The sequence below is a fragment of the Sus scrofa genome, chromosome 18 (genome assembly GCF_000003025.6).
Source record: "Sus scrofa isolate TJ Tabasco breed Duroc chromosome 18, Sscrofa11.1, whole genome shotgun sequence".
Lineage (NCBI taxonomy): Eukaryota > Metazoa > Chordata > Mammalia > Artiodactyla > Suidae > Sus > Sus scrofa.
In genome coordinates this window covers 10,131,332-10,143,883 of record NC_010460.4, presented here as the reverse complement: position 1 = coordinate 10,143,883, position 12,552 = coordinate 10,131,332, and the positions used below count along the sequence as shown (strand labels likewise).

Here is a 12,552-nt window from a genome sequence, read left to right as displayed (position 1 = left end):
CATTTTTTAAAAATATAATTTATAGCCCAAAGACAATGACATAAAATTCATTTGGTTAATCAAAGCAAAGGAAAAAAGAAAAACCACACAGAGGAAAGCAGGAGTACAATTCAGAGTGGCAAGATGAAAAATATTTTACAATGACGTTTCTAACCAAAACCTGTATTAAGAACATACTATCGACAGAGTTCCCAAGGGAAGAGCAAATGCATTACAAACAAAAACCAGTTCCCTGGTCCCGGGAGGGTTTTGCAGTTTTCAGGGTGTCATCTGCTAAAGGAATGTGATTCAGATCACAGCAGGTCCTCTGTGCTAAGGCTGTGGCACAAGAGAAAAGAAGAAATGAACCAAAACTCTTAGGGAAACTGGTACCTTCCTGCATAAGGAGGGGTCCACTCTCAACCATGACCTCTACCTGGGGGGGGGGGGTCTCACTGCCCCTCCCCCCACAGCCACCCCCTCCTCCTGCTCAGCAGCACTTACAACCTCTAGGAAAAAAATCTAGGCCCCCATCTCCTAATGACCCAGGCTTCAAAACGAAGAGTGGAAAAAAAAAAAAAAAAAAGTAGACACATCCTTTGACACTTATTTTGAAGGAGAAAGGAGTGACAGCAGACACATGGAAACCCAACCAGTGAATATCGGCACGGGGGTGGGGCACGACTCTCCCCTGCACATCACCAATCTGCATGCGGCTGGGGGCCTGGAAATAGCAGCTGTACCTTTGGGGCCACCTGAACCCCAGTGTCCTCTACTGCCTGGTGACTGGAAGCCAGTAGATGGATTAATAAATTAAACATTCAAATCAAGACGAAATCAACGAACCGGGTATCTATCCTCTGTCTCTTCCAAGATGTCCAAGAGAAGGCCCTGACGACCCGTATGGATACAACACAGCATCATGAGCTCTTCGCATCTGGCCCAGGCTGTGGACCCACCCCTTCCTGCCCCCTCCCTCCCCCCCGGAAATCCCTTCACATCTGCTCTCGTTTGCATGGAAACCCATCTGGAGGCAGATGCTCTCGGTGGACTCACACAGCATATGGGCAGATCGCACCTGCCTTGGGGGGACATGGCCTCCGATTAGAGAGGCAACGGCTGGGGTTTGAAGATGTCAGTTAAAAACAAAAACTTTCTTTAAAAAGTACCAGTTTAAATGTAAACTATGAAACACGTGAACTATAAAATGTAGCCAGAAAGATGCTGAAGTATCCACAGTCAATTACTGAAAATGTGACTCTCTGGAGATCTTAGAAGGCTCAGAGCATTTGACAGTAGCTAAAAACATATATCCTTAACATGTGCTTTTGAAAATCACATTTGATTACAAGACAGAGAATAATCTCTTCCTTGGTTTAATTTTTGTGGTAAAGATGAGCTATTTTCAGAATTCACTTAAGCAACGATGACCAGCGTATGAGTGAATTGTTATTTTCAGCCCATGCAGAGTTCCTAAGTCTTTTAAATCCCAAGATCAAGCTGGCTACATGATTTCAAAAAAGCCTAAAACCAGGATGAATGCCCACATTTGAGGTAATTATTGCCATCAGGTCACAGTTTGTGTAAGATAATGTATCTAAAACCTTCTTTAGAAAGATCTTTAGGTGCTCTGTCAGAATTCCAGAATACCTATTGAAACCAACCAATTCTGATTAGTTGGGTTTGCTTCCAATGGAATTAAAGTTCTAGAAGGTTCTAGAACTTGTGTAAACTACCTAAGCATTTAGGCAAACAAGCCTGGAGCCAGTCAATAAAGAAGTTTCTGAAATTAAAAAGAAAACAAAAAACCCACCCAAAACAACTGAGATGTTTCTTAAAGCAAGAATAGTTTCCTAAAAAATTAAAAATCTAAAGTATTTCTAAATTCTTGCCACCTTTCAACCAACATAAAAATGCTTCTGTATTACTAGTAACCTCAAAACTTGGCAAGACACTCTCCTTCCTGATATCCTGAAAGTTGCCTAGTTTTTCTCAGTTTACAAAACCGCTACCTTCCGTCTGAGGTTATCTCAAAAGACAACCTTATTTTGTTCCTCTTTCTAAAAGTCATCTTGTCTTTCTCCTCCTTTTTTTGTTTTTGTTTTTGTTTTTTTTTTACACAAAGAAAACAGTTCCTGGACACCAGACCCACACACAATATTTACAAATTTGGTGTGAATCCCGCACCTGGGTCTACCCAGAGCCGAAAGAGTAGATGATGACAGAGACCAGAAGTGTCATGATATTTCTCAGTGCAGTAAAAAATAGCATTTTGAAAAAAATATATACCTTTAGTATTGCCTTTATAGAATTAACTACAAGCAAGAAAAAAATTATTTTTTTTTTAAAGAAGAAAAGAACACTTTTTTCCCTCCCTCTTACAAGAGTTAGTTGTAGCAGCACTACGAAAGCTAGCTGGTACACTGGAAAGGAAGAGCCAAAAGAAACACGCTTAAGAGTTTTCTCTAAAAGTCAAACTAATCCTGCTCCTGCTGCTTGGATCTGATGCAAACGCCCCCTTCACACAGACCTTCTGCTGGGTTCCACGCACGGGGCGGGGGTGGTGCAGGGGGACGTTCCTTCGAGGCTTTTCTTCGCACAAACAGCCAAGGAGACAGCCGAGGCTGGCGTCTGCGAGCTCGGTTCTGGAGCTGAGCAGACCCGGGTTCAAGGCCCGGCTCCCCTACTAGCTGTGTGACCCGGGTTACCAGCTTGCGGAGCCAGGCGCCTCACCTGTAAAGGGACTAGTACTGCCGATGTCACAGGGCTTATTACAAAGACGGAGTGAAAACAGGATAAACACGTTTGGCACATTGGAAGTGGGAGCATGGTTAAATAAGTGAAACAAAATCCTATTTCAGGAAAGGGTCTGATTAACAAAAAATTTCACTAGAACTTGGGGATTTCGGATCACTGTTGTATTTTCTTTCCTTGAACACAGGCTACTTTCTTAGAGGGTCAGTCAACTTGCTCATCAACTGTAAAGGGGGGTGCTGCAAATGGGGTGCCTGTGGGCTCCTTGAGGTCACGCTCATAGAGGGCCAGGTATGAGCCTGACCTGCTGAAAGCACTGAACAAACGTTGGCTAGGACTCGAGGGACACTGCAAGTTTTAACAAAGAGATGGTCAACAGAAGGCTCTGAGGCGAGGGCTCTGAGTCTGGGGGTGGGGGTGTCTCAGAGGCGTGGGGGAGTCAGGCTGGGGCATCACGAAGCTCCTTTCTGGTTCAGGTACCCGGAGCAAGGGCGCCCTCGGGAGGGTCACTGCTCTGTAAGCGCGCACTGAGTCTTGCGGGAGGAACTGGTTTGGAGCTGGCCCTCTCGGACTCCTGGAAGTTGCAAGAACGATGGGAGAGGCCTCTCCTAGGATGGCTCACTCCAGGGAGCGAGGGCACCAAGGGCCTTTGAGAGGTCTCGATTGCATTTACATGTCATTTCGCCATCTCCTGTTCTCGGCTGAGTCCAGAGACCAGAAGTGAGTCTAAGGCATCAAAGCGGAAATGTACCCACACCCCAAGCCCGGCGCCAGTGTGCAAGTGAACCCCAAAGCACCTCTGGGCAGAAGGTCTGACTCTCCTGGGAAACATGAGATGAGCTAAGCCCCCAGATCCGTGCTGTGCTTCTCAAGAGCAGCAGTATTTAGGGCGACTGACCTCGACTCCTCTCACAAGATGAGCTCAGTTTTGAAAGAAAAAAAAGCAACGACAACAAAAACTCCAGACAAAACGAAAAGCCAAGTCAGGAGAGAGGGGAAAGAGAAAGACAAATGGGATGGCATCACTCACTGATGAAGTCATTATTGCCCAGAAAGGAAGCCGTTCTGTCCGCACGTGGGGGTGTCTCCTAGAAGGGTTCTTTGGCTAAAGAAAGGAACACTTGCACTTTCCTTTCCAATTTGGTAAGGACAGCTCTGGCCTGCTCCATGCTGAGGCTCCCCCACCTGAAATCTCTAAGACACACCGGAAAGAGAAGACAAAGCCCGGGAGAGAAGCGCGTACGGGGCCAGGGGCCGGAATGCTCATGGCAGCGTCGCTTGGGCTGGCGTTGACAAGTGCCTCTCGGCTGCCCCAGGACACCTAGTTTCCCTCTTCTCTCTGCGTTCTGTCCCAGCAGCTACTCATCAGGCCAGCAAGAGCCCTCCCCGCATCCCATCCTGCCCCCAGCACCAGAGTCCCCAGGCCGAAAGCCGGGGCCAGCCGGTCGACGCCCCTCGTTTCATCAACCACAGCCCATCAGCAATAGTTCCTTAAGCCTCCTCATCTCCTTCCTCCAGTTTCCAAGAAAGTCTGCTCCCCTCACACACACGCACTCGCACAACCCAAATCCTCCAGCACAAGCTTGTTCAAAAATGAGTGTCTGCAATTCCAAAGCTCTGGTCACGGGAAAATCCGCCTGTCAGCGGCTGGGCTCATCTCACCTTCCCTTCCTTCCATCCAACAATCTGGTGTTTGGGCGGGTTGAACCTGCCAGGGTGAGGAGGACAAGGCCAGCTGGCCACCACAGCCTGCCGGCCACCCACCGCCAGTAAGGCCAGAACGCAAATCCAGTCCAGGAGACAACCGTCCGTTTGGCCCCACCCTTCCTTCCCTCTGAACCCCACAAACCACATGCTCCACTTGACAGTATTCACTGGCATCAAGCCTCAGACCCTCCCACCCATCAGCTGGCTCACCCCTTCCCTTAGAAATGGCCAAAACATCACCAAATAGGCACTAAGCACCTAGACGGCCGCAAAGACCCAGATGGGTCCGCAAGACCCCACGGAGCAGAAGCCAATCCACCTGTGGTTTCTGAGGCTCCACTTACGACACTCTCCTGGACCTTCCTTTCTTCCCTCTTAGCCTCAGCCACGTTTCTTCAGTAAAGAAAGACGGAGCTAACTCCAGAGCAGGTGGCCTTCTAGGTTATCTGTGGTCTAACAAGGACTCCACTGGCATCCCTCTACTTGAGAGCTGGGTCCTAGGGGCTGGCAGCCCTTTATCCATCCTACTTGCCAGGGCGACTCAGAGGACGGGGTGAGAGCACACGCAGAGGCTGGCTTCTCCCACTGGGGTCTTTCCCTAGGGCTTCTGACCCCTCAGCTCTGGGGCTTAGGCTGAGGAGGGGTTGGGGATGGGGTGCTTGGGGAGGGCGCTAATGTGGGCTGGCCACTGCCTGAGGTCCCCTTCATTAACTCCAGGGAAGCCAGTCATTCCAAATCTTCCTTCATCTCAGGCCCTGTAGTTTCTAGGTTTGGGGAGCAGCATGTGGGCCATCAATTTTGGGGGAGCAGCAGCCGGAGTGTCCAAGGAGCTGCTGGACTTGGGTCAGTGTTTCTCTAGCCTCCTACTATCCCTCCACCAATTTTTTTTTTTTTTTTTTTTGGCTCCATAGTTTGTCCCTGGAATCATGTGCTGAGAAGATGGGGTCGGGGTGGGGAAGGGGGCCTGAAGGAGGAGGCAGAGTGGTACCACCTGCCTGGCACCTTCCATCAGCTCATTACCTTCAAGGGCTCCTAGGAGGGGAAGTTGTCTCCGCACTGAAGGCTGCGTGCCGCACGCCACACTCCGGCTGTGCTGATGGGACACGGGGGTGGAGGGGGGGCAGCATTTGGGAAAGGAGCTGGGTCAGCTTGGGCAGAGGTTTTTGTTTTTTACTTTTTTTGCTGGACAGGTAAATAGCAGATTTCAGGCAGGCCCAGGATCTAGTTGTCAGATTGCAGAAGCGCAGGGAACGTGGGACGGACCCGCGGCTCAAGGTTCAGCCAGGGACCCCCGAGCCCATCTTCTCAGGTCTCCTCCCAGGCCACTGAGCACCTAGGAGAACACAGTGTGGATGGGGCCCGTGTCGCCAGAGCCCAACGTGGCCTTTTGGCCTGTGAAGAGATAAAGGCCCTGATTCTTCTTCAAACCTTGTTTTGTGGTGTATCTTTCTCGAGAGCCTTTTCCTAATTCCTGGATCATTTTCTTTTCTTTTCTTTTTTTTGGTCTGACAAAACCGGACATCGGGATGTCCCGCCTGTCTACTCAGATACTCACAGATAGAACAAAATAAACTTAAATAGTCAAGAGAAAACACAAAGATACCTGGAACACCATGGGCATTTAAAATCCCAACTAAAATACCAAAATGAGGATTATGAGAGTCATTACAATGCTAATAACCAAGACAATCCATACAAATCATATTCTCTTTATGAGCAGCATGGAACTTTCATTCCTGATCTGGAAGAAAGGGCAAGATGATGTCAGGCGAGCGCATCATCTCCAGCTGAGGCGACGAAATCATTCTCTTAAAAGGGAAGGCTGTGTTGTCTCTGCTGGCAAGAGATAAGATCTAGAAACCGGCTCGAAGGGAACCACACAGGGGGGCTCAGGATGCTACCCAATAAGGCAAAAATGCTGGCTCGTGGGCAGCGGAGACGTCTGTACCCGGGTCACCGGGCGAGGGGAGATCCGACGGGGCACTGCTGCCCTCTGGATGCCCAAAGTCCAGAACAGAGATGAGCCCCCCGGCGGGCTGGCTCTGGGAAGGCCCTGTCTAGCGCATCCTTCAAAGACTTTTCTCCCCCCGCCCCTCGCTCGGAGGGGCCGCTTTCCTGTTGTCTCAGAATGACAGCACGTCCTCGCGCCTGGATGATCTGGTATGGGTCTCGGCCCCTGCTCCCCCGAGGCGAGCGGAGCACCTTGTCCACCCGCTGGGTACCACGGGCTCGGCCCGGGGGTGCCCCTCCCGAGTGGGTGGTGGTGTCCTTCCTTCCTTCCGGCCTAAGCTGGTTTCAAGCTGGGGACCGATTGCTGTGTAGGCGAAGCAGAATTTACGGGAGGAGAGGGGACATTTCCAGAGTTACTTCATATTTCACAGCTAAGAGCTAAGGTAAGGGCTGGGTTTCGTTACTGAGTTAGGTCAGACATCGTGGTACAAAACACCTTTCACAGTAGATCCTTGAGGGGGCCTGTACAGGGAGGAGGGAAAGTGGGGGCCGCAGACTGAAACGGGAGTGATCTCTTTGCACCTTGGAAACTTGGCTTTGGGGTCAGTTAAGGACTCGGCAGCAAAAAACAAAAAAACCACTAGGACCACACTTTGAACATCCTATCTCTGACCAGATGGAGCCTCCCGACGTGCATGTGTTCAGGAATAATTTGCTGTAGGTAGAGCCCTCTCCACCCCACCCCCACCAGTGTGCAAAGTCTGACATTTCCAGAATGTATTGAAGGTGCAAAGAGGACAAAGGGCACATATCCTTGGAAAACGTTGACTGCCCGTCACCCTCCTAAGTGTCCTTCCAGCCTTTTGCTCATCAGGCCCCCGGAAACCAAGAGCCGAAGTGGGCCTTGGCAGGCCCGGGGAACTGGAGGACACATTCAGCAGCAAACACCGGTTCCTGGTTGTCCAGAGAGGGAAGGATCTGGCAAAACCGTGAGAGCAAAGCACAGCCGGTGGAACCAGAGGTGAGAGGGAGGCAGGCAGCGCTGAGAGAGCGAAGCAGAGGTGCGTCTGAGAACGTGGGGCTGGGCCCCAGGCCCCCTCACCACCCTGCAGGCAGCCACGGGAAGGGAGCCCTGGGCCTGGAGTCGGAAGGCGGGCTCCTGTCCTCTGCCCCTTCTGCATGAGGAAGGAGGCAGCTGCCTGGCAAGGCCAACGTTCCTGAAACAGAGATGGGCCCTCTAGGCCCGCACATGGCAGGGCTGGGCCCCTGTGGCAGAATGGGGTGGGGGTGCCGCGTGGGGAGTCTCTCCTGCGGCGTCTCCGAGGTCATCTAAAGCCATTACCACCGTCAGGGCCCCCCACCTCTCTCTCCAGATCCCGGGGCTCCTCCTGGCCCCTGCCAGCTTCCCGACACCCCTCTGCTAGCAAACAGCCCGGGAAAGACAACGGGGGTTCAGATAAAAGAGAAACTTAAAAAGCCAAAACCAAACCAAACCAAAAGAAGGAAAGGCCAGACCAGAGGAAAATGGTACAACAGCACAGAAGAAGGGCTGAGGTGGCGGGGCTCGCCTCGGCCGGCTTCGCGGAGGACCGCGGAAGTAAACCCTCACGCCGCGTCCGACGGTCGGTAAGGCACTAGGAGGGACAGATGTGAAACCAAGACAGCGAGAGCTGGCGGCCGGGCCGGGGCAGGAGGGCGCGCCACGTGCGCACACGCCCACGTCAGATCACGTTCTTGTTGTGCAATTGCACTGAGGCAAAGTCTATTGGTATCGTCGGGGGTGAACACAAAGGACGACACACGGGTGCAGGCTGCTACATCTCCGAGGGCTCGGCCGAGGCCTCGACCCTGCGCTAACGGGACGAGGGACGGAGTGGAAGAGAAAAGAAATCTTCGGAGAAGAAAACCGACCTTGGAGTTTGCAACACACACTATTAATGACATTGGCGGAATATCACTGCTTTAGGGATTTATCCAGAATGCTCAGAAAGAGACTGAAATGGAAACACTGGACCCTCTCCGGTCCTCCTCCCCCCGGCCGCCACCGCCGCCACCCCCCCAGTCCGTCCTGGCAGGTGAGCCAGAACCGGGCTTCGCCAACCCCAGGCCAGCCCCCGAATATGCCTCCTCAGGCCATGGCTGGACCTTTCCAGACGGCTGCTGACCCTTTAAAGAGTTCTGGAAAAATCCCTAATTCTTACGTTCACGCATTAAAAATCTATTGGATTTCCATATCAGGTGTCCCTGACAGCAAATTCGTAAGCGTCACTTGCTGCCATGTGAAAATAATCTTTGAGAAGTTCATCAAGTTCTTCAAAAGCTGAGGCCACCCCCCTCACTTCTGGAATCTTCCGTCGCTCTATTCTTCTCCTTTCCAGTTTGGTGCACAATGGGTTCGTGAGCTGTGGTGTTTTTTTTTTTTTTTTGTACTGACGTTTTCTTTTTTTTTCTTTTTTAAAATAAAAAGCATAGATTTCCCCCCCTCCTTAAATCCCTTCCTTCTTAAAATGTTCTCTTCTCCACGCTCAGTCCTCCCACTTCCTAGTTCAAGTTTCGTTTGCGTCCCGTCCCTGCCCCCTGCCCCCTGCCCAGCCCGGCCCGTTTGCATTGTTCATGTGCGGCGTCTTCAGTATAGAAGGACCAGCTCCCCCCTCGGTCCCTCCTCCTCTCCCTCCTCCCCTGCGGCCATCCCCCCTCCAGTGTTTAGATGTAAGGGTACTGGTTGACCTTGGCGGGGCTCAGTGGGTATCCAGTGTAGACGGTGGAGGCTGGAGAGGCGCTGATGTAGGTCTGGTGGGCAAACTGGGCTGGATACTGACTCGGGTGGATGGTGGGCGAGGGCAGGACCCGGGGGCCCATGCTCACGGGGACCTGGTGGACGATGCTGGCTGGGTAGGCAGTGTGCTGCACGGTGTGACGCGCGGAGCCTTGGGAAGCCACCAGGTGGGCCACGGTGCCGGTGGAGCCCAGGGCCGCGGGTGCCGTGTAGGTGTAGAGGTGGGGCTGGGTGGGGAGGTGGGCAGCGGCCAGGTGCGGGTGCACAGCGCCGTGGCTGGGGCTGTTGTGCGGGAAGGAGTATGGGGCCTGGGCCATCGTGGGAGTGACGTAGGCCTGCTGCCGTCGGTGGCTCCCGGCGCGGTCTGCGGTGATGTGCTGCTGAGCCTGGAGAAGGAGAGGCACCAGGAGAGGTTGTGCTGGGGGCTCGATGCGCTGGAGAGCGGGGGAGGAGGCGGGGGAGGAGGAAGCGGGGAGGGGAGGGAAGACGAGGAGGAAGGAGGAGGGACAGGAGAGGGAGGAGAAAGGGGAGAAGGAGGGAGATATGGAGAGGGCAGGAGGGAGAGGAGGGAGGTGGGGGAGGGGCAGGAGGGGGAGGAAAGAAAAGGAGGAGGAGGGAGTGGGGAGGAGGGGGAGGAGGGGAGATGGAGACGTGGGGGGTGGGGAAGAAAGAAGGGAGGAAGTGAAGGGGGAGGAGGGATGGGAGGAAGAGAGGAAGAGGAGAAGAGGGAGTAAGAAGGAGGGAGAAATGAGGAGAGAAGAGGAGGGAGAGGGAGGAGAAGGGAGGGAAAAGTGGAGAAAGGGAAGGGAGGGAGGAGGAAGGAGGGGAGGAGTGAAGGGGAGGAGGGGGGGACAGGCTGGGAAGGGGGAGGAGGGGGAGGGCGAGAAGGGGAGGAGGGAGGGGGGAGGAGGGAGCGAAGGAGGAGGGGGGAGAGTAACAGAAGACGCTCCCTCCTGGGCTGGGAGCGCACCAACCGGCCTGGGCTGGAGAAGGCAGGCCATGCCCAGCTGTTCCCAGGCTGGGAACAGACAGAGCCAGCAGCTACGGGAACGGGAGACACCCCACGGTCACCCAAGGCCACCTGGCCGCTGTGAAGTGTCAAAAGGAGCTCCTCTTGGAGAGCCTGCTGCTTCTCTCTCCCCGTGAAGCTCTGCTCCCTAAGTCGCAGGCTCTCAGAAACCTGGCTGTTTCAAGTCAGACCCACAAACGAGGCAACCCTCCCTCCGTCCCTCCCGCAGAGCCTAAGTCACGCTGACATGGACGGACAAGGCCTCGGGTTACAGCCCAGGGGCTGCTCCACCCAAACTGCCCCACATCTCAGCCCCGAGCTCTGAGGAATCCGGCCTCCAGTCCACCTTGCAGTGCAGCCCCGAGGGACCCTCTGCACACGGGCCCAGCAGCGCCCTTGTTGACACCCCACGACGCCCCGCCAGCCTCTGTCTTTTTCTGGGTTTGGGGTTCCGGGCAGGAGGAGCCCTCACAAGGACTCGGTGGGGCCTGCCTGCTCAAGACTGAGGCCCATCCCTGGTGTTCTGACCCGACTGGGTCGGGGCGGTACTTTATCCTTTGTCGGGTTCACGCAGCAAACTGCGGGCCTGTCTACTTTAAGCTTTGGCACCCTGTCGCTCAGGGCTTCCGAACAGCGGACAAGTCAGTTTGCTTTGGGCTGGCACTCAGTGAGTCGGGGTGCCACCTCCCCCAAGAAGATCCCAGCAGAACATGAGGGGGCGCTTGGGGCACCTCCTGCCACCACTGGAGGGGCCATGGCCGCGGGAGGCGGGCAGGGGTCCGCTCCGCAGCTGAGGGTGAGGGGCACACCCATGCTGGGCCGGCCACGGCGGCCTTACCTGGCTGAGGTTGAGAGGCTGCTGCTGCTGGAAGTGTGGCCCCGGCCGCTGCTGCCGGTAGGCGACGGCTCCCGACGAGCTCCCTGAAGAGTGACCGCTGGTGGAGGTCACGTTGCTGGAGGACTTGGACTTGTAGGAGGACGAGTGGTGACTGGTGTTGACTGTGTTGGGAAGGGCAAAGGGTCACAGGTCAGTCACAGGTCCTCAGCTGCCCAGAACCCCCTACCCTTCGGGGGACAGCCGTGGTCTCCCTAGAAGGCATTCCCAAGGCTGCTGGCCACCACTCCTGCGTCTCTCCGAGACCCAGGGCTGGCCTGGGGCTGCGGCTCCTTCCACTGGTTGGGAGCAAATTTCGCTGGACTTGAGAATGACTACCTGGTACTGACTTCCTGTTGTGGCTCAGCAGGTTACGAATCTGACTAGTATGCATGAGGACGCAGGTTCGATCCCTGGCCTCGCTCGGTGGATCAGGGATCTGGCGTTGCCGTGAGCTGTGGTGTAGGTCGCAGATGAGGCTCAGATCCCACGTTGCTGTGGCTGTGGTGTAGGCTGGCAGGTACAGATCTGACTGGACCCCTAGCCTGGGAACCTCCTTATGCTGCGGGCCTAAAAAGTTAAAAAAAAAAAAAAAAAGAAGAGTGAAGAATGAAGAATGACTACCCTGTGACGCTGAAAATCTGAAAATTGTAAGGGGAGTCAGGGAGGGAGCAGAGTGCTCGCAGCTCCTGTGTCTCGTCCAGGTGCAGCTGCGGGCATGTGCCCGGACACAGAGGTGCAGGCCCAGATGCAGCAGGATACAGATGACTGAGTGTCCAAAAAGGGGCCCCCCGAGTCTGGAGGAAAAACCACCGCAATAAAACAAACAGGACAAGGAACCATCTTAGTTCATTTCAGTGCCAGGTGATGTGTGAACACCAACTCCCCGCAGAGTGGAACTCGAGGCTCGAAGGCGCAAAGGCAGGGGACGGCACGCGTGGGCACAGGACTGGTGGAGTCAAGTGCTATGGCTCGCCTGCCTCTCAGTGCCTTTTTTTTTTTTTTTTTTTTTTTTTTTTTGTCTTTTTAGGGCCATACCCACGGCATATGGAAGCTCCCAGGCTAGGCGTTGAATCAGAGCTACAGCTGCCGGCCTACACCACAGCCACAGCAACTCAGGATCCGAGCCATGCCTGCAACTTACACCACAGCTCATGGCAACACCGGATCCTTAACCGGCTGAGCGAGGCCAGGGATCGAACCCATGTCCTCATGGATACTAGTCCGTTCGGAATCCACTGAGCTACAATGGGAACTCCTCCAAGGCTTTGATAAACATATTTCAAGTGTTTTAAGTAATGATACAATATACCACAGGAAAAGAATCACATCCTTGCAAATATTTAAAGAAGCGGGATGGATTTAGTTTTAGACAATGATGTAAGGGACATGGGAGCAGAAAAGCAAGGACCGCTGCTCTAAGCGGTCCTGCCTCCTGGGCGAGCTACTCTGTTTGCCTTACAGGTTCTTTGCTTCTCATCAGGATTTCTGCTCAAACATGTG

The 12,552-nt window shown here is 53.8% G+C and overlaps 1 protein-coding gene across 5 annotated transcripts in view; it reads right to left on the bottom strand.

The window, feature by feature from the left end:
• Positions 2,069-12,552, bottom strand: part of HIPK2 (homeodomain interacting protein kinase 2) — a 201,281-nt gene continuing 190,797 nt past the window's right edge. For all 5 annotated transcript variants that reach the window (XM_021078551.1, XM_021078552.1, XM_021078554.1 and 2 more), the window contains 2 exons: positions 11,014-11,174; positions 2,069-9,552 (listed from right to left, as the gene is read on the bottom strand). In XM_021078551.1, coding sequence (XP_020934210.1) covers positions 9,094-9,552; positions 11,014-11,174 — 620 coding nt within the window. In that variant the 3' untranslated portion in view covers positions 2,069-9,093. The remainder of the gene's footprint in view (positions 9,553-11,013; positions 11,175-12,552) is intronic.